General features: G+C 30.9%; 2 protein-coding genes across 2 annotated transcripts in view; one reads left to right on the top strand and one right to left on the bottom strand.

Moving 5' to 3' along the window:
* The first annotated feature begins 1,278 nt into the window (after positions 1-1,278).
* On the top strand, positions 1,279-4,634 carry LOC145759466 (mRNA cap guanine-N(7) methyltransferase-like). Its single transcript, XM_082573302.1, has 9 exons — positions 1,279-1,441; positions 1,687-1,795; positions 1,969-2,087; positions 2,282-2,404; positions 2,489-2,670; positions 2,931-3,095; positions 3,394-3,511; positions 3,752-3,902; positions 4,117-4,634. The coding sequence occupies exons 1-9, from the start codon at positions 1,319-1,321 to the stop codon at positions 4,227-4,229; spliced, it is 1,203 nt and encodes a 400-aa protein (XP_082429428.1). The 5' UTR covers positions 1,279-1,318; the 3' UTR covers positions 4,230-4,634.
* Positions 4,635-9,718: 5,084 nt separating this feature from the next.
* LOC145759947 (transformation/transcription domain-associated protein-like) overlaps positions 9,719-21,478 on the bottom strand; it is a 28,155-nt gene continuing 16,395 nt past the window's right edge. Inside the window, exons 46-79 of the mRNA XM_082573801.1 lie at positions 21,107-21,268; positions 20,711-20,883; positions 20,430-20,566; positions 20,095-20,308; positions 19,805-19,981; positions 19,512-19,630; positions 19,197-19,353; positions 18,915-19,069; positions 18,570-18,702; positions 18,301-18,441; positions 18,105-18,233; positions 17,727-17,826; positions 17,385-17,536; positions 17,156-17,248; positions 16,845-17,000; positions 16,416-16,547; positions 16,061-16,201; positions 15,743-15,949; positions 15,414-15,584; positions 15,087-15,191; positions 14,713-14,862; positions 14,461-14,506; positions 14,238-14,303; positions 13,964-14,115; positions 13,585-13,794; positions 13,270-13,413; positions 12,746-12,973; positions 12,235-12,446; positions 11,679-11,763; positions 11,302-11,549; positions 10,978-11,140; positions 10,585-10,706; positions 10,338-10,510; positions 9,719-10,204 (exon numbers count right to left, since the gene is read on the bottom strand). Of these exons, the coding sequence (XP_082429927.1) occupies positions 10,342-10,510; positions 10,585-10,706; positions 10,978-11,140; positions 11,302-11,549; positions 11,679-11,763; positions 12,235-12,446; positions 12,746-12,973; positions 13,270-13,413; positions 13,585-13,794; positions 13,964-14,115; positions 14,238-14,303; positions 14,461-14,506; positions 14,713-14,862; positions 15,087-15,191; positions 15,414-15,584; positions 15,743-15,949; positions 16,061-16,201; positions 16,416-16,547; positions 16,845-17,000; positions 17,156-17,248; positions 17,385-17,536; positions 17,727-17,826; positions 18,105-18,233; positions 18,301-18,441; positions 18,570-18,702; positions 18,915-19,069; positions 19,197-19,353; positions 19,512-19,630; positions 19,805-19,981; positions 20,095-20,308; positions 20,430-20,566; positions 20,711-20,883; positions 21,107-21,268 (4,949 nt within the window). The 3' untranslated portion in view covers positions 9,719-10,204; positions 10,338-10,341. The remainder of the gene's footprint in view (positions 10,205-10,337; positions 10,511-10,584; positions 10,707-10,977; positions 11,141-11,301; positions 11,550-11,678; positions 11,764-12,234; positions 12,447-12,745; positions 12,974-13,269; positions 13,414-13,584; positions 13,795-13,963; positions 14,116-14,237; positions 14,304-14,460; positions 14,507-14,712; positions 14,863-15,086; positions 15,192-15,413; positions 15,585-15,742; positions 15,950-16,060; positions 16,202-16,415; positions 16,548-16,844; positions 17,001-17,155; positions 17,249-17,384; positions 17,537-17,726; positions 17,827-18,104; positions 18,234-18,300; positions 18,442-18,569; positions 18,703-18,914; positions 19,070-19,196; positions 19,354-19,511; positions 19,631-19,804; positions 19,982-20,094; positions 20,309-20,429; positions 20,567-20,710; positions 20,884-21,106; positions 21,269-21,478) is intronic.

The following is a 21,478-nucleotide window of genomic DNA, read 5'->3' as shown; positions in this document are numbered from 1 at the left end:
AGGGTTAAGTAGATTATCTTGTCCTCCGAAAAGAGATTTGTAGAGTAATAATCATTGTGCCAAACCTTAAGAATTATGTCATCTTTGGTAAAATGTTGTAAGTTTGTATTTATGCCTAAAATTACAAAAAATTTAATTTTTTCACCTAAGTTGTATGTTTAAATGTAATTACTTATACTTCAATGAAGATAGATGCACAATCAATACAGTTCAAATGTGACAGAGTTAAATAACCAAACTCTATTACGTGTTGAACTACAGCGATATGTGCTGTTCTTGGTTACTCAAACTCTTTAACATACACTTATATTAGCTACTTAGAATATTCTATCAATTTAATATACCTGCAACTTTAACTAACCGATTCTGAAATAGCAGAAAGAAAGCAATCAAGTAGTATAAGGCTGCTATTAACATTGTCATGTACTAACATGGTAGTCAACAAGTTATCATTTCTCCGTACGAAATTACCTCACATGAGAAGCTTTCACTTTAACATTCACATCACCCGTTTAAATTACGTTAAAACGTTGCTCCATTTACCTTGTTTTGCGTTGCATTTATAGACTAACTGTACACGTATCTCGGTTCTCATCAATTTAAATGCCTAGAATTGTCATATTGCGTATAATATACACTGTATATTATGTGAATTGTTTTCCAGCGATCCCGGAAATAATGTTTTAGGGATTCAGACTGTATTGTGTGAGTGTTCTGCCGTGATAACGTATGTTATTCACATCAGAATGTTTATTGCAGGTGCAGTTAATGTAACTCTAAGAGCATAAACAGTCAACTATTGTCGCCAAATACCATACGGTTATACATGTGTTTTTGTGTTTTGTATAATGTAAGGGTTAAAAACGACATATCTTATTAAATACTGATGACTAAATGTACTTTATTTGTATTGTTTAGTACAATTAATCTGATAATATAGTTGTGTTAACATTTTAATGCTAATCTTATGATTTTGTCGTTTTATTTTTTTGTTATATTTACTATAAATTGTAAGTTAAGTTTATTATATTTTATTTTTAATGAATACAAATAAATTTCTTTGTTAATGTTTGCATTTATTTAACATATAACAAATTTTTAATTTCCTACTTGTTGAGGATAAACTAAAATAATGAAACAACGAATGTGACTCAACTTCATGAAACGTCATAACCACTATTTATCGTCACTTTGAAACTTTTTTGTTTTTTAGGTTTCAGAGTTTTGTTAGGCTTTTAGACAATTTAACCACTTCACATTGCTAATTTTACAGATAAACTAATTTTAGGTGTTTGTTTTTTATAAACTATTTATTAAAATGTCGTCAAGGTCGTTGAAACGTCATCATAATGATAATTATTCGAAGGAAGTCGACAAAAACGTCACAGAATTATTTCAATCAGAACCTCAACGAAAACGAGCACATGAACATTCTTCATTGGTGAGTTAGATAATATGTAACATAGTTATTAATTTAAGGTCCGCTTAAGATAAAAGAGATTTAAAAAATTCCATTTTCTGTTCCGTACGTTAAATTCTTTCCTTTGATTTTTTTTGCAAATGGATTAATTGTTACGTTTTATTTAAATTGATACAGTTTTTTTTGATTTTCATGAATTGGTAAAGTATCTATATGTTGTAAATTACATATGATCCGAAAATTTAACTGTACCTTGGTTATTATAGGTTGCAGACCATTATAATAAACGAGGAAATACAAGTTGTGCCGAACGTATGACCAGCAAAATTTATTACATGAGAAATTTTAACAACTGGACTAAATCTGTTTTAATAAGTAAGTTTAATATTTTTATGGTAATTTTATAGTAAAAAGCAATATTTGTATATGTGTATTTTTATATGCAATAATTTAAAATAATAGTGACTTAAGTTTATCAACTTTAAATGCATGTGCAAATTGTTATTTATATTAAAAATATTGTTTGTGCTAATTTTTTGTTTTTAAAGGAAAGTACTTAGACAAATTAAGAGAGAATGGAATGAGAGATAAGCCTGTAGTATTGGATTTAGGATGTGGGAAAGGTGGTGATCTTTTAAAGTGGGATAAAGGGAGAATTAACAAAATTGTAAGTTTAAAACCTAAATGTTAAACTTTTATTGAAAGTATATATATCATTTTTTTTAATTTTTATCTAAGTAGCTATACTGTGTTTTGACTTTACTGAAACAAATTTAATTTTTTGAACATTATGATCTACTACTTTTCGTTAATTTTAAGCCAATGTTTATATTTAAATAATTAAGTTGCTATTTCTTAAAGGTATGTACTGATATTGCTGAAACTTCAATAAGTCAATGCAAAGAAAGATATCAAAATCTTGTAAGAAAATCTAGGAATCGAAGGATTTTTGATGCAGAATTTATTGTTTCGGATTCTGGCAAAGTAGGTTTCTTATAATCCTATAAATACAACTATATAAATATATATTTTTTTTATTACCTAATTTATTTTATTTTTAATTGGTAGGAGCATTTAACAGATAAGCTACGCAAAGCGGACACAAAATTTGATGTGACCAGTTGTCAATTTGTGATCCATTATACATTTGAGAGCCAACAACAAGCTGAAATGATGGTAGAAAATGCTTGTGCAAATTTAAAAGAGGGAGGATATTTTATTGGGTCTACTGTAAACTCAGATAAATTAATGTAAGTTTATTTTTTAATATATATTTATTAGCCTTATTAAGTAGTGTTGTTAATGCCCTACTTAATAACACTGCAAAATTAAATCTATTAAACATAGCACTTTACAGGGTTAGGTTATGACCTGAAAACCGAACAAAATTTTTGAATTTTATATATTTTTGTAAATAATATTGACAAGAAAGGGTTATGTGTGATTGCATACTTTACTATGTATATATTTTTTAGTTAGTAAACCAATTTTTATTAAATTTTTTTTACAGGAACACTGTTACATCATCTGATAAAAACTCGTTTGGAAATGATGTGTTCAGTATAAGTTTTGAAAACACAGAAGAATTTGCTGAATTCGGTTGCAAATATACTTTTAAACTTCACGATGTAGTAGACTGTCCTGAGTTTCTGCTGAAAAAAGAATCCTTAGTGAAGTAAGTGATGTGTTTTTTAAATAAAACTGAATTTAGGAATTAATATACAAAGTTTTAGGTAAATTTTTAATTAAGAAAAAAACAATAAAGTACACTTGTTATTTTTAAACCATTGTTACATGTTTTTTGTTTATACAACCTTTAACAATAGTTTAAAACACAATAACTGTTTTCTTTTGAATAACTGTTTTTTTTACACAAATAAAACCTTTCAGTATTCAACTACTGTTATAGTAACACAGTTAATAATGATCCTTTATAATTTTTACAAAAGCTTGTATGTTATTATTTGTTATAGATTATGTGCCAAACATGGTATGAGGTTAGTTGAATGGAAAACTTTTGCCGACTTCTTTCAACAGAATTGTGATGCACCTTCAAACTTTCAACTTATTAGAAGAATGAAAGCCTTAGAAGTAGGTTTATCTATAGAAAATGTTTTTAAAAGTTTGCTTTAAAAAAGAATTACATTTTTGTATTCATTTTACATGAACTCAATTTAATATTTACGTTGTTCTAATTTTTTTTTAATTAGCCATAAATTTAAATTGGTGGCATGCTTTTGTATTTATGCTGTCATTTTTTATTTATTTTATATTTTAAATTGCTACCACCACGGAGCATAAAATTATTAAAATATTTTCATTATAAATTAGGTATACCCACCCTCTCATAATGAAGAACTAAACAGTAGTCTAGAAGGTGATTATGATCATGCCGAAGCAAAAATTGCCGGGATTAAACAAAAATACCGAGATGCCGAACCACGCGTCGCAACACTTTCTAAAACTGAGTGGGAAGCTGCAAGTAAGTGTGAAATGTAGATTGTTAAAGTAGTTTAATGTGTTGGTATAAAATGTTCTTTTTCATTTTTGGCAAGTGTCATAACATGGTAGCAACTGATATACACTCACATATAACACATGGCATTATATTTTATAAGCCTTTAAATTGAACATACATAAAGCTCTATTATAAAAAGTTAGTGTATTTTGAAATTAAAAGAATCATGTATTTTTAGGTATTTATGTGGTGTATGCATTCGTTAAAGATACAAAACACTCAAACAATGATGCTGTCTGTCAAGATACTGAAAAAGAACAAAAAGAAAATATACCTTTAGTTATTTTATGATAATTTTTTGACGCCTCTAAGACTTTGAAAAGTCTAAACAGAACTTTATACAATCACATCATGGGGTTATAAATGTAAAATGACTTTAGGGCGATATGATTCCATTTAAACATATTTTTATTGGACCCTTTTATCAATAACAAAAGTTGTACTAAAAAGCCCTGAAAGTTAGATGTATAATAGTTAAAGATGTGTTGCTCTCGGTATATCAACTATTTTGTTATGCTGCTAGGCACAGTGGTTGGTATGCACTAAACCAGTTAAATTATGTTGGGGATGCATTTATCTCCTTTTAACTCTTAACATTGAAAGTGATTTTGTTTTCTTTAAATTATTAATGTATATAAAAGTTAATACACTTTAAACAAATTTCGCAAAAAATTTTAAAATAAACCTTTTATTAGATTTGTTTTGGCCTAACTAACAGCCAAAAAAATATTAAGTAAAATGAAAGTTACAGCAGTTTTATAAACACATTCGTAGTTGCGTGACGTCATCAGTAAATTAATATCGGTTAGTAATGTAGCAATGCTTTTGTGTATCATATCGCAGTAAGAACCTTCTTTCTAAAAAAATAAACATTTCATTTATTATGAGTAATGCAGACATTTTTAAAAAACAATTTCACCGTAATTAAACTTATTTCACCGTAACAAAAACTTAAAAACTTGATTGTAACGACATTAAACTAACTTATATTAAATTAAAGAGTTTTTTGCCCCAAAATTCTTTTATTTTTAAATTTTATAATTTTTTTTTTAAATTTTATAAATTAATTTTTTTACTGCAAGATGGTGCACGAGAGTCGCTTTTTTTCGAATTTTATTTTTTGATTAAAACATGATTTTTAAATTGTTAAAAACAGGTATAAAACGTTAGGATGGCTTATAGTAGACTGTAAGTGCCTTTTTTTGTAAAAAAAATGCCAAAATATTTTTTTTTCGTTTTCAATTTAGCAAAAACACCAAGGTTATATACCCTTGTAGAAAATGCCAAAAATCGCTGTTTTGAAGAAAAAAAATAAGTCACCGAAATTCGACGAAAACTTTATTTTAAGGACGTTAAACTGACTTATATTAAATAAAACGATTTTTTTGCCACAAAATGCCCAACATTTTTTTTTTTCGAATTTTATAATTATTTTTGCACTATAGTAGTTTATATCTAAAAATTTTAAAAAGATTAGTTTAGAATATAAAGAAGTTCTGTAATTTCTCGTAGTACTATTTTAATAAGTTTATTACTATTATACATAAATATAGAAAATATATATCTTAAATTTTTGTATATAAATATCTTCCTTTATTATATTACATCATTTTGTTATATAAATCTAACTCATTACTTTAATTAGAAATTATTTTCGTTGGGCGTATCACACCGTAGTTAAATATCATTACAAATAAAGGGTACATTTTCATCTTCCCCGTTAGCCTAGTGGTTAAGGCGCTTAACTACTAAGCAGTTAGCTCGGGTTCGACTCCACTTTTGGGCATCTTCAAGAGTGGTAGAAACAATGTTTTAACAAATCTTTCAAGAAGTGTTCACGTTTGAACGAAAGTACCCTCGAGTATGCAGACGATTAGGTGCCGCCACGACAGCTGGAGTGAACAGTCGACTACTTGTGAGTTGGCTATGCTGGGTTCGATACCCAGCACGGCATGGGGCACGGGCCCACAAGGCGCTACGTCGCCTTCGGCGACATAGTCGCCGAATCAACGTCGCCTTCGGCGACGGAGTCGCCTCTTCGGAGTACTAGGCGCACATACCTTGGACTGTGTGTTCGCACGAACAAGGGGTTTCGAGCGACGACGACGTTGCGGTTGTTCAAGCCAACCATAATAAGTCGAATCACAGTTCGGGTTAAAGTAATACCGCCCTCGACGGATGTGGCGGGTCCAACAACCCGGACAATAGTGGTTTGTCAAAATTTTCTTTTTAGTATCAAAAGTATCTTTAAGTGTGAAAGTATCTTGGAAGTTTAAGTGTCTAAAAGTAAATTTTTTTTTGGCGGACCACTCTCTACAGGCGGCTCCGCAGCCTCGCTCCACCGCCGAAGGCGGTGCTCGAACCGGCGACGCCTTGCCGATGGTTATTCGGCGACTACGTCGCCGAAGGCGACGTGTCACCTTTGCCGAAGCTGGGTATCGAACCCGGCATAGCCGACTCGGAAGTATTCGACTGTTCCACACCAGCTAGTGTGGCGGCACCTAATCTTCTGCATTTTGAAGGGTACATTTGTTCAAACGTAGACACTTGGTTGAAAGATTTGTCCAAAACATTGTTTCATTGAATCTTCAAGAATACCCAACCGAGGAATCGAACCCGAGTTGAATGGTTTGCAGCCTGGCGCTCTAACCACTGAGCCAACGCGGGGGATGAAAGATCGAGGTTTATTTGTATAGATATTCAAACGTAGACACTTGGTTGAAAGATTTGTCCAAAACATTGTTCCATCGACCCTTTAAGAATACCCAACCGAGGAATCGAACCCAAGTTGAATGCTTTGCAGCTTGGCGCTCTAACCACTGAGCTAACGGAGGCGATGAACGATGAAGGTTTATTCATAAACATATATAACTAGTGTGATATGTCAATTTAAAAAAAAATGTGCTGACTACAAAAAAATCACAAGTAAAAGCATAAGATAGACATTCGCAGTCGACCACTCAACAAAATTTCGTAATTGTTTTTAAATTAAATTTATATACCTTAATTTCAAGTGTTTAAATGTAAGTTCAAATCCCTCCACATAAAGCCATCTGATATAAATCCAAAAGCCATCTGATATAAATCCATGATAAGGTAAAATTTTTAACTTGAACTATTTACAAGCGATAGCCTATACAACGTTTACAAAAAATGTTACGTTAATTTGACTTAGATTAGATTGAAAGAAATTTTTTTGCTCCAAAATACCCTCATTATGGTGCCATATATTTTTCGACAAAAAAAAATTCAAAAATTGAAAATTTTAAATTTCAATAATGCCAGTAGAACCGCATTTGTCAAAATACCACATTTTATTAATATTTACAAAAAATATTAATATTTAATAAAGTTATGACAAATTTATTAAAATTGTATAATTTTTCAAAACTTAAAAAAGGCATTTTATTAGATCTGCAGGGTTAATAACGTTAGGACAAATTTATACAAAAGTTACAGCATTTTTTCATATCGCGTATTACGTCCTCACTTGACCAAAAGTATTTTTTTTTTAATTTATAATTATTTTTTTACTGCAAGATGGTGCACGAGAGTCGCTTTTTCATAAATTTTATTTTTTTAAAAAAACGTGATTTTTAAATTGTTTAAACAGATTTAAAACGTTAGGATGACTTATAGTAGACTGTAAATGTCCTTTTTGTAAAAAAATGCCAAAATATTATTTTTTCATTTTTGGCCAAATTTAACAAAAACACCAAGGCTATACCCTTGTAGAAAATGCCAAAAATCGCTGTTTTGGGGGAAAAAAATAAATCACCGAAATTTGACAAAAACTTGATTTTAAAGACGTTAAACTGTAAGGAATTAATTTGCCCCAAATTACAACGTTTACGAATAAATTTTTTGATTCAAAAAGCTTTTGGTAAAAATTATCTTAGACTAATGCATTTTTTTTGTATTGTTTATTGTTCAAATAGGAATACAATATAAATTCATTAACTAAAATTTACATTTTAAGAAGCTAATGTTTACAATAATATAAAGCAATCGGATCCTAAAAAATAGAAATAAATATCAGCATATAGGCAGGAGTCTTAAATTTAATATTTATATATGTTTATATTAATTAGATTACTAACAGAGAATGTCATTAACTAAACAGGAGTTGTATTATCCCGGTTATTATCCATAGGCTTTGATTTTGTTTTATCTTCCTTAAAAGCCGAACGAGTAGGAAAAAGACGTCTTCTGTAATCCCCAAACGAAAAAATAAGAGCCAGCAAGTTTACTTCGATGTTAAGCAGGTTAATAATAGACACATAATGTCTCGTTGAACCTTCTACACGATTTAAAACCACAGCTAGATACGCAATGTCCGTAGCCACACAGATTCCAGTTGTAACACATAACCGAATAACTATTCTTTCTAAAACGCTATTCCCACGTCTCTCTTTATTAGTTAAATGTTTGATAATTGGTCCCAGAACAAGAAGAAGTAGCGCAACTTTGAACAAAGCGTTGATCATATATAGTGTCGCCAAAGCTGGTAGAAATGAGGGGACAGCCCCTGGTGTAGAACATCTGGACCCACACCTAGACCGAGCAACATGAGGCATTACTATAAGTAACACTGACATCACTATAGGTACGATTATCATACCGGCTAAAATTGCACATCGAACCTTCTTTACTTTAGACTTCGCCAAGTAGTTTAAAGTAGAGTTGTTTGAAACTGTTTTCTGCCGAAGCCAGAGCACCATGTATATAAGGGCAATGGTCCCGTTATCCACTATAATTATCACAATACTGCTTAAGTAAAATACAGGCCTTAATAAATCAGTATGTACATCGAGCAACAGCCATGCGCTCATAACACATTGAACATAAATTGCAGCCAATGTTAATGAGTTTGTTAGTTTCATGCTTTTAAGGGGGGAGCATATGACGTAGATTGTTGTAACAACTGCCAAGTAGAATCCAACAGCACTACAAACAGCCAGGATAATGTTCTCACTGTTTCGAAACGACAGATTTCGTTGAGTAAAGTTTGTAGCGTTTGTTTGTTCTGTAGTGTATGTAACTTCCATCTCATTCGTCGAAGCCAGGTTTGATTTAGTTTGGTTAACATAACTTAATGTTCCATTTAATCCTATGTAAAAGGTTGTAGAAACAAAATCCGTCGCGTTTATATCTTTGCCCAAAATCTCAACAAGATCGGGTTTCATTTGCTTGGTTTTATTGACTAGTAAACAACATAAAAGCAAGGTCCACTTCAGAGTATTCATCGCTTGCAAGTGCTAAGGTAGCTTAATAATGGTCATGTACACTAACTACTTAAAAAAACAAGAATTAATTATACAAATTTTTATACAAAGTATATTGCTATCTTGTTAATATAAAACCTGTACGCCCTTAACTATAAGAACTTGCGTGAGCTTAAATTCAGGTTACATCCGAGCAATAATTTCGCAGATGACTATAACATGTAATTAACAGTACGAGGTGTAGTAATAACTATAATTTCAAACCACTTTAGTTAAATTCATTTAATTGATGATTAGTACTAACGTTTAAACACTTTTTCGGAAAACTGCTGGTCATACTAACCTCAAAAATGTAAACTTTAAACATAATTTATTTTGATTCTAATTAATGAAAACTTAAATACCAAGTATTTTAACTTTTGGCAAATCTAGCCATCCCGTTGGCGATTTAAATAGTTTTAACTTGTATACAGTAAACAAAGACACAACATCACGATTTAACTTTTAACTTAAGCTTAAAATTGAATTTAAATCGCTTAACCGATGCAAGTTTCAGATATTTTGGTAACATTTCTGCCTAGCAATAAATCAATTAAAGATCTTGGGTTTATGATTTTAAAATTCCATTTAAATGCAATACTGTTATCTATTGTATGGTTGAAAATGAATGGTTTTTAACTCAATTTATTAAAAAACGATCACAAAATGATTCTGTTTAAAAATTTGATGAAACTATTTGTCAACAATTATCAAATTTATGTAATATTAATTCATGTTTAAATTTTTTTGACAGTTTCTACAAGGCCTATTAATATGATTTTTCCTACTCCAAATGGTATTAGTAACCCAATGCTTATTTTCCTATGTACAAAAAACAAAATTGTCCTTTGAGCAAGTCAGAACATAACTTAGCCAGACATCAGAATGCTCACAAGTGTCAACAATATGCAAAGCTGTAAGAAATAAGTTCTCGATTTGGCAATGGAGCAAAGGGTTTGGGCTTTAAAAGTCAACTCCAATGTCGTTGTTACAGCTAGAAATCTAAAAACTCACTAATGTCAACAATATGCAACGCTGAAAATTTTTTTTTCCGAAGTTTTTGGTTCGGCAATAGAGCAAAAAAGGTTTGAAGTTTAAAAACTTAAAATAAAGAATGTACAACGTTTCAACATACGGAATTATAGCCATGGATGCCAAGCTGGATCCATTCTGCACAGATTATCGAGAGAACTTGCGGCTGTGACCAGTGTCGCAACTTTGCTATCATCTCCGTCCATCGTGGCAAGTGTCTGGAGTCGTGTCACAATAGCGTTACTAGCTCTGTTTACTAAGGTGACCAATTGCTCACTAAAAATTCAAAATTTTTTTTTTATTCCACAAAAATATTATCAAATGGCAGTGACACAAAACGGTTACCATACCTGTTCATGTCTGGAGGAGGAGTTGTAGATGACGAGGCAGAGTTGTTACCTTCTTCATCCTGCTTCTTTTTGTGCCAGGAAATAATTTCGTCACGGAGAACAGCTTTTAATAAACCCTCAACCTTAAACAACAACACATAACATTTTTGGTTAATCTTTTTTTTACAAAAAAAATGTAGTTGGATCATGGTTCAGGAACCGGACATTGCTATATAAGGTTGTAGGTATGATTCTCACTGCTTCCAACTAAAGATGCTCATAAATAAGGTCCTAGCAAAACGCAAAGTGCTACTGAGTAATGCTCTAACAAAATGCACTTTATTCAACCTTCAGTCTGTAGTTGATTAAATGTTAACAATAGAAGAGCGCATAAAATTGTAAGTTTTGTTTTACCTTGAAATTTGGTTGCATAAAACATCGTGCTGTTGCTATCATCGCAGCAGTGAGCACACTACTGACACCTACCGGTGATACAAACTCTGCCATGTTGGGGGTCAAACGGAACGGAACTGGACGACTTGCATTTAACTCACCAGTTCCATCACAAATATCAAACCTTAAAAAAAATTTAAATTATGAAAAAAAAATTTTTATTTTAAATTCCATAAAACACTATTTTTAAATTTTCTATTAATTTATACAATATAACATATAGTCTACAAAACCGTATATACATTTCTAGTATAAACCAAAGTATTAAATCCTCGTTTCATTTACCTGAAGTAAGCAGCATGTAGATGGCCAGAGTCTTGTGAAATTTGCAACATCTCTGGTCTCAATCTCGACAAAAATATCGCAAACTCTGCAAACCCAAGCAATGCCAGATGAAGGGAGAGACTTTTTCTGAAAGTCCAATAATCGGTCGCATCGGGAAAAGTGTTTACCGCCCAGTCTTTTAACATTGTGCGAGGTACCATACTTTTTTGAACGTCTTTGAGAATGTCACGTAACACTTGATGAGATACCTTTATTAGTAAATATAATAAAGCATAAATAAAGTAAAAACCCAGCTTATATTATCTTACCAAGATTTAGCAAATTACATTTTTAAATTTTTTTTTTATTATTAGTTTTTGATAAATATTTAATCAAACCTGGGATCCTCTAGCTTGCACAACTGTCAACTTCTCGTAATATCTTCCAATTGGTGCATCATATTCTGCAGCCTTTTTCATACATCTGTGACAAAAATACTTGCATTAAAATTTAAGTCATTTAAATACAAAGATGACCTGTAGTATTTGCTAGGTTAACAAATTGCCAGGCAGAATTTGCACACTGGCTTATATGGCAAAAATACAGACACTTCTTTATACCACATTTTATTTGCAAGTGATTTAAAATTTTATAGTTCATAGACTAAGTAATTAACATATTTGTTGAAGTTGTGGCCTCAATGTTGGCGTACGAAAGCAAACTTGCTTCTAACTGCAATGTTTGCACAACATACGTTTACATTAAGACACATTAGAATGCAGTTTGTTTTTACAAAAGTTACAAGAAAGTAAGGTTGAAGTCAGGCAGGTGTGAATCAAGGTTACATCTTCTATAGTCAAACCTAGCAAGGGAGGGTTATATTACATCATTAACAACTTAAAAACATATTTTAGAAAACATATCTGAAAATATTTTATAAATAAAAAAAATTACCGTAGTTTATAAATATCGAGCAAGGATAGTGACGATGGGTTGTCCTCCACCAGTCTCATTTGTGGTGACACTGCCACGACTCTTGGTACCGTAAACAGGAGTTGTCGCTTGGCTGTCTCTTTCCTTTTCTCAAGTCCGGGATTTAGAAGACGAAGAAGTTGGAGGATTCTTTCTTCACGACGAGATTCAATTAAGCATCCGTCATTCATTACCTTATTAATTATACAAGAAATGTTTTACTTAAAGGATCAAAAAACAAATGTAAAAAAGTTATTCAAAGGTTATGCAGGAGTTCGGGTTTAAAATTTTCCTATTTGCATATCATTTATTTTATTCTTTTTTCATCACCTTTTGTATTTTTGTCAAAGGTTTTTAAGCTATCCGTAAATGCCAGACTCAAGGGCAAGTAGTGTGGCATTGGTGCAGCATGAACTCGAGACCGCTTGGTTAGCAGTCTGCTGTCATAACCGGTATACCACACAACCTGACTTCTTATTTTTATGTCACTTACCAAGTAAGGGTATATCTTCCCATTATGACCTCTGATGTACAATCTTCTTGCCGCTGTGTTGTGTTTCTGCACCACATGAACACGTGGCATGAATCGAGCTATCTTCACATAATAATGAGTGTGTTTTGGCATCAAGTATTCACCAGGTATTTCAACTTCTGCAGTGCTGGCCGAAAAGTTGCTCAAAAATCGACATTTCTCTTCAATCAAGAACGACTTAGGCATAACCTTAATAAAAATACATTATTATTATTATTTAACTCCACTTTTATTACTTTAACTTGTTAAAAAAAATGTTACCTACAAAATTGGCATGATTTTGTATTTCAGATTTAAAAGTTAACTTCACCTTAGTTAAAATAATGCTTTTGATATTTATTGTTATAATGACATTTACGCCCAACATTTATCCCCATTAAAAACATTACAATTACATTTTACTCTTAATTTTAAAAGTATAAAACACCTAAACCATATAAAATACTGATCCATATTAGGATTTCGGATAAAGCAGGTAAATTTACCTTAGTTTTTGCTTCTAGTATTTTAATCCACTTCTTCAGCTTCTGTATAACATTATGAAGCTTCATTGAACCTGGCACAGTGAAGTCAAAATCACTTGTAAATTGAGTCTTCATTTTTTGAAACACAGGATCTTGGGCAGTTGCCTATTAAACAAATAAACATAACACAAGTGTACAAGAAAAATAATGCCGGTAGTTGTAAATCAAAGGACAATATTTTAAATGTTTTGTAACAACATTAACAAACTTAATATAGGCTCTTTTTCGTGCTTAAACATTGGGTCAATTAAGTTTGTATACACTAGATATAAATACCTGTACACGACGAGCTAATGACTCTGATGCCGCACTGGAAAAAGTTTGAGTAACATTTGAGACATTTTCGATCCCCACTCCAAACGTAGAAACCAACTTTCTTACAAAGTTGAGAGTATGAGGAGTTATTTGGGCCTGGGAAACTGCAGCTTTGTTCTCGAATGCTACGGCGTAACATTTAGCTAATCCTTGGCAAAGTTGTCTCAAAACCTTGAAATAAAGAAATGGTCACAAATTATTTTTAAACAATTTTTTTTTCAAGGTTATAAATAATTAACTTACAAATCTTAAAAATAAGAAAAAAATAGTCAATATATTATTTGTTTACAATTTTATGTGTTACATAGAACCCAAATTAATTTTAATTAATTTTTTTCACCTCTTCGTGCCAATTTTCTCGAAACCAGACCATCTGATCAACAATGCCCTCTAGTGACGAGAGTAGTGTGGGATGGAGATCTCTTTGCATGTGCATAATCCTACTGCATCTCCACATGGAAGGTGTGGCTCTAATAGGGCCGCTATCACCACCTGTAACATAAAAAAAAAATTTAACTTTAAATTTGGATACAAAATTAATTATTAAAGAGGCTTAAAGTGATAATTAAAAATTTGTTGTAACCAAGGTATACAAAACACTAATAATAGCCAACCTGCAGACTGTTGACTACTTGTTGTGCTGCTGCTTGAACTTGTAAGTGGTGGATGAGATTTAGTGTCTAACAATAAAAACAAATAAATTAAATTTAAAAGTTAAGTTATCCATAAAAAAGTTCCAATTTTCAACAAAATTTTAACCATTAAAAAAAATCATTCATTTTTCAGTATTGTCTGGTAAAAAGATGTTAAAGTAGTGATAAATAAATATAAACTTACCTGTTATGTCTTGGGTATCAGGCTGACTGTCACCAATGTCTGAAACCTGTCAAAGAAAACCAGTAATAAAAAAAGAAAGAAAACTAGAACTAAAAACTTGAAAGAAACATAACAGGAATATCACGAAATAAAAAAACGTAACAGGAATAAAACTAAAAACTAGAAAGAAAACTATTACAGAAAGAAAACTAGAGAATTCTATATCAGAAAAAAAAAGATTATAATTAAAGTTAAACTAAAGTTATAACTAACCGAGCTATCTGTTGAGAGTTTAGGTTTTTTATCACCAACTATAGAAAGTCCAGGGTCTGCACTTTTGTATCTTTCTCTTTGTTCAATCTTTAAAGTTAGGTAAAGTGTTCTAATAGGAAAGTAAACAGCTTGTGGAAACACTCTTGCAACCTAGAGCACAAAATAAAGAAATGCCAGCAAGTTTTTATTAAGCAGGCTGTCATCTTATATAGCAAAAGTCATATATATTAACTTTTTACTATCTAAACAACAAAAAAAAAATAGTTTACAGAAAGTGTGTTTTTACAAGTTACTCTTGCTCAGATGCACAATTGATATTTTAGGTAACTAAAGGCTAAAAGTATTTTAAATTTAACTCAATCTAGTAGACTTACATGACTTAACAAGTTTAATATTTTAGCTCCATGTCCACAAACTAAACAAGTTAAGAGCTGAGGAACCCATGCTAACCACTGAATGGGAGGAACTCCAACTGAATACTAAAACAAAAAGTAAGATTTCTTTAAAAACTTTTAAAGGGTGAAATAAATATGTGTTTGAAACCAGCTTAAAATTTGATGCAAACAAAATTTAAAAGAAAAAAAAGTATTTTTGTTAAAATAGTAATTTTCTGTTTATATGACATACTTGCTATACTAATTGATAAATTAAACCCAATTAAATAAAACTTTATTAATTTTTGTTGTGCATTGCGGGATTACCTTATCCACAGTTTCAGCTAATGTACAATTCTCATCATCATAACTTAACAACCACAAAACCTTGGCAAGATATTTCCTCGATTTATGTTCATTCTGATGTCTACAAGCATGTAAGTAACAGGTGATTGCAGATATACCAGCCTGCTCCAAAGCATTTGGTTGATTCCCATTCTAAGATATAAAAAACAACCAAATAAAAAGAAACTATTATAGAAGTATATTTTTCTTTTATGTTTATGCTAAATTTAAGTTTCATTTGTTTTATATTTACAATTTTATAATTTTCTATTTTACATGTAGTTAGTTGATCAAGCTTTTTATAAGCTTACCTTGACAAACACAGCCTCTAAATAGTCGCCCCATAGAGCCCAAGCCTTTACAAGTACATCATGCATTTGTACAGCTGCAGAGAAGGCTTTATTCGCTTCCTCTGACTTTCCTATTTGGGCCAAAAACATTCCTTTTAACGCATAAAATTCTGCTGTCATTTCATGGGTAAAATACTTCAGGTTGGTGGATTCAATAACTTCAAGACCCTGTAAGTATAAAAATTTGTGTAATCATTTTTATTAAAACTTGTATCTAGGAACATCTTTTTAAACAGGTTTTTCTAAAACAACAATTTAAAAACATAAAACTATACCAACCTGCATGCATTCATTCTTTCCCATCACAGCAGCCATCTGTAAATAACATTTAACTTGTTGTCTAATCTTTTGGAAGCAATCAACTATGGGAACTGAGGGGATGGAATGAATTCGAGATAAACTGTCAAGAGCTGAATTCACCTGTTAAAGAAATGTAAAAACTTTAACTATCAGAAACTATTATTTAAATTTGCAAATATAAGAAACTTAAACTCTATAGGATTTTACAGTACACAAAGCGGTAAACTCTTGCAAGTCAAGTAGTTAAAACCTTGTCATATATGCACTAACATTAAATATTATATTGTTTAATACTTAAAACCTACAACAATTTAAAAAAAATGTCTATATTTACCTGGCCATGTTTTCTTGCCACCTTCCCATAATAAATGATAGCAGAAGCTGAGGCATGGACTCCTAACATTGCATGTGTAGAGTTTGGATCTTGTTGTGTGGAAGAGGCTGAATCATATGCTTGGACAATCGCCTATAAACATTAATTTATGTATGGAGTTAGTTTGTTATTAATTATTAATACAATATAAATAGAATATTCTAACTAGATTTTTTATATTTGATATTAAACATTTTATAATCGACAAAATTAAGAAATTTTTCGCAATAAAATATTTCATGAAAATTTCTATACGAAATAATCATGATGTGATCCTTCTCATTAAGTAATCATGATGTGAATTTACCTATGAAATAATCATGTTGTGATCCTTTTCACAAATACCTATATTGTGAACTCACACATGAACAAATCATGACATGATCTTACCTGATAATGATGATGTCTCCACGTGAAGATATCACTCCAATGAGAAAGGTCATCTGATGTCATAGGAAGTCGATTTCTCCAAGTTTTAACAATTGCTTTCATGTCATAAAGTGAGTTACTTCTTCCTATGTTGCTTGGCTGCAAACTTTGGTGAATCTAAACAAGAATCAAAAAGTTAAAGCTAAACAAGACTTGTGAACTTGTTGCATTAAACTATGTGAAATATTGATGCAAAAGCTTTATATAAGATATATAACATTTAATTATTCTTTATATATATTGTTACTCAAATCTACAAGTATATTGTTAACCTGGGCAGCTTCTTGAAGTTCTATAATTTGCTGAGCAGCTTGAAGCAATGGGGTGTGAATATGGGAGACTATATGAGGAAGTCTTTTCCATTCCTGTAAGCCAAAAATTTATTTAATTTAAAAAAACATGGACAACTATTACATTAATTTCATGTGAGGGTATTTAGGTGAAATATAATGCAAAGTGTTCAATAGAGTCTTAAAAATTAACCAAGCCTTTATTGTTTACCTTAATAGCTTGGGAACTGGCCATATCAACAAGTCTTTCAATGAGGTTAAGATGATGTTCTTCAGGATGGCAGATAGCAAAGAAACCTCTGTACATGTAAACTTTCCAAGCTAATTCTTTTGGGTAGGACATTTCTACTTGTAGCAAGGCATCTAAAAAATAAAAGTATACAACAATGTTGCGAATATGTGTTAACAATTTAAAGATCTTCATAAAGAAAATTTTCAAAAAACTTACATTTAAATTTGAATACATTTTCTTATATACAATTTAACTAACATATTAATATACATTTACTAAGGTAGCTTATATATTTATGTATAGGTTAAGTGGTGATGTCACCTTTCATGTGATTCCAGTCAGGCAGTCTCCAAGCACATTCAACAACTAAATGAGGATTACAAACACTCTTACAACTTCCATATTGGTTCAGAATTTCCCACTAAGATATCAAGCAATATTGTAAGTGACACTTTAGTGAATTATAAGTTAATATTTTAAAATATGTAAATGTAAATGTCACTTCAGAATGATTTTTAAAGAAAATTAGCCTAAAGTATCAGAAACAACACCTTTTCAAAACAATAAGCAATTACAATATCTGTTTATAATGTAAGTAGTAAAAAGTTAATAGGGACTGGAAAAACACATTTTTTAGTAACCATAAAAAGTAATTTTAAATGTATTTGATAAAGTTAAGCCTTAACTAACCAAACATACCTGATTAAGTTCTTGACAACATCTGATCCAATGATCTTCCCACACTTTATATTCCTTAATGGCACTGTAAGGGGCTGGTGCTTTGTTATGTTCTTCCCTTGCTTGAGCCATCAAACCTTCATATGTTGCCTAAAAGAATTAATATTTGTTATTTATAAGTTATATAGTTGTAAATTATAGAGTTTAGAGTACTTACTTGTGCTTGCTCAAAGAAACCTTGTTGTTCGTATGACATTGCTTTCGCTGTATCAGGAAATGTGCATCTTTTCTGCCATAAACCTGTCCACATATCTTCCTCTCTTAACAGGGAATACAAATCACAAAGAGAGTCCAAAACCTAATAAAAAGGAGTTGAAGTATTAGAGAATAATATTAAAGTATTTGAATTTTAAAAACTTATAAAACAGCACTTAAAATACATGCAACATCTGGTACAACTATAAAAAAAGGTTAAAAAATGTTTACCTCTTGTTGTTTTGGTGTGATATGATCATTAGTGCTACCAGAAGTTAGACTCAAAGGTTTAATTGTGTCAATAACACAATCTACTGACATCTGCTCCAACATTAATGAACAACGAAACCATAAATTGTGAGTTCTTTAAAAACAAAAAATGCAGTAGAATTAAAGATCGCAAGTAAAGAAAAGTTAAAAGTAAGCATCGGGCTAATTGTGATTAACACGAATAATTAAAGTTTCGGTGCATAAATTAAGTTCTATAACCTATTTACTAGAAGATGTATTAGATAGTTTAGTAGTGAGATTTAAAACATGTATTAAACAGAGAATCAATAAAAGTTGTTAACTTACTTTCCAAGGTACTTAACAACAGGTGGTTTTAATGGTATAGGAGGTACACAATTGGTTAGTGATTCAACAACTGTATGAACTGCTGAGGGCTGGCAATCTCTTTGTACTAAGTGCGCTCCACTGCATACAAATGCACTCATTTCACCACTTAAAATCTGTACAAAAAATATTAAAGAAATAATGTTTAAAAAAGTCTATGTAGCCATTTTTTAGGACTAACTAAAGAATTAAACTATTTTACATCATAAGCTACTAATTAAAAACTAGTAAGCTCTTTCTTACCATTTGTTGGTGCTCATTGAATGTGGCCCACAATCTGGGGAACACTCTGCACCACACAGTGTGTGCAAGTTGTGTGTCGTTGTGACACAGTTGTGTGGCAGCAAGAAGAAAAGATGATGCCTTAATTTCATTCAGTGATTCAACAAACTTGGTGTATCTAACAGAAAAAATGGGTTTAAAATCTAAGCTGCATAACCATTAAACGTGAAAGTATAAAAATTCATAAACAAATTTAATCAAGTTTTTTTTTTTAAGAATTTTTCCTTGTAGCGGTAAGACGTCCTAAATATAGAGTAACTTAATGAGCATAGCTACCTTGTTACTAGAGTACTTAAGTTTTGAGCTCTAGAACCAAATGAAGAAGTATTTTGTACAACAGGTTTTACTTTTGTTGTTTTCTCTTCATCACCAGTTTCCATTAAACTTTCAACCTCCTATAAAAAGCCAATTAATAAGTCAAATATATATAACTGTTACAACATACACAAGAACATCATCTTCTTAAATATATTGTTAGTTAGTTGATAATTAAAAATAGCTTCTTTTTTAACCTTCTTTTTAAGTTTAAATACCATGTTAATCTATTGGTGTAAAAGCTGAAATATTACCTCTTCTTTGCTATCCATATCAATATCCATAGGTTCAGTTTTAACCTTAGCAAGAGCATTAAATGCTTCTCTTTCACTTACATCTGCCATTGACACAACATGCATTACAGATGGAAGAAGGTATGGACTGCCTCGTGACATAACAGATATATCACGATCACAAACAGCAAAAATAAGCTAAAAGGTACCAAAAAAAGGATGATTAAGTAAAAGGAAAGAATGCAAATATATACCACTTTAAAACGAGTATTTTTTTTAAATACAAAATATAAGAATGCCAAATACATTACCTCAATACATTGCTTTATCCAGTAATGAGTGCCCATCGATTCCCAGTTTTGTGAGCAAGTAATATACAGCAATCTATCATATAAACTTCTCCTTACACTTCCATCAAAAACCTCGAAGAATGATCTTCTTGTATTAGGTTGTGAGCATCGTAGACCAGATAAAAAAGCAGGTTCTAATTTTGAAGTTAGGTCACTACTACCTAATATGTCATCCCTGCAAGAAAGTAGAAATGCTAACAATTTGCATTATTACTTAAATATATTCAGTTTTGGATACATTACTTAGCATATAGCCCAAGCCTAAAAATCTGTTGAAAAAATTACAAAGTGGTTACCTGTAGACATAATTGACAAGGTCCAAGAACCCAGTTTGTAAATCCTGTTGGTCAGGAAACCGTTTTTCGATGCTGATGAGTTTAAGTAAAAGTAAAGATTTTTCTTTCAAGGAAGGAGACTCAGTTCCACTTTTGTTCTGTAACACAAAATATTTAATTCACAACAGGAACTATAAAATAAACATGAATGTTGACCACATATTGACCCCCAAAAATATGTAATAAAAAGTTAAGACTCTGCTTAAACAAAAGCCTAATAATTCCTATTTATAATCCAATACCTTGAGCCATTCATCCATAATATGAATCACAGTTTTCAAAAGTTTAGCATCAGTTGATTTTTCAATAATTTGAACAAAGACCTGAGTTATTAAAACTCTCCTAGTATCACTTGGCATCGCACTAATTCGACTTTTGACAAGGTCAAGTGAGACTATAATCAACTCACTTAAGACTAAAAACAACATTTAGGTAAATTTATAAATAAAACAGTGTTTTATAAACTCGAAAAAATCTGGCATATCAGACAATTCTAAAGTTAAATATAAAAAATAGTTTATTTTATATGCTATCTTATGACAACATATTTCTTAACATTTTCTGCAGAATATAAAAAAAAAAATTTTAAATCTAAAAATTTTCTAACTAGTTTTCTGGTTTAATTTTTTTGAATTTACCTGGGTTGGCTTCAGCAGTAGTCTGGCCAGGTTGAACAGTTGGTTGAAGATGTTCCTTGACAAGTTTGTAGAAGGATTTAACAAACAGAGGTAAGATGTGATCAATATAATTTGGTGTGTGAACACAAGCTGATTTAAGAATCATCATAGGAGAAAAAATATCTAAAAAAAAGTAATTAGTAAATAATGATGGATTTATAAATGTGAGAATAAAAATATTGAAAAGGCAATGTAATAAGGTTAACATTTAATTAGATTTACATTTCATACAGTTTAATAAAATATTTTTAATTTTATGCAAAAATTCATAAAAGTCATGTATGTTTATTGTTAAAGAAAGCTTTTCTAAGTCATATATCTACAAGACATATA

Source organism: Corella eumyota, chromosome 7, assembly GCF_963082875.1.
Source record: "Corella eumyota chromosome 7, kaCorEumy4.1, whole genome shotgun sequence".
Classification (NCBI taxonomy): Eukaryota; Metazoa; Chordata; class Ascidiacea; order Phlebobranchia; family Corellidae; genus Corella; species Corella eumyota.
Note: the sequence above shows the minus strand (reverse complement) of the source record. Positions and strands in the feature narration are given on the sequence as shown.

Coding starts and splice junctions, on each gene's coding strand:
- LOC145759466 (XM_082573302.1), top strand. CDS start 1,319: ATGTCGTCAAGGTCGTTGAAACGTCATCATAATGATAATTATTCGAAG. Junction 1,442..1,686: donor CACATGAACATTCTTCATTG/GTGAGTTAGATA, acceptor TGGTTATTATAG/GTTGCAGACCATTATAATAA. Junction 2,405..2,488: donor TTGTTTCGGATTCTGGCAAA/GTAGGTTTCTTA, acceptor TTTAATTGGTAG/GAGCATTTAACAGATAAGCT.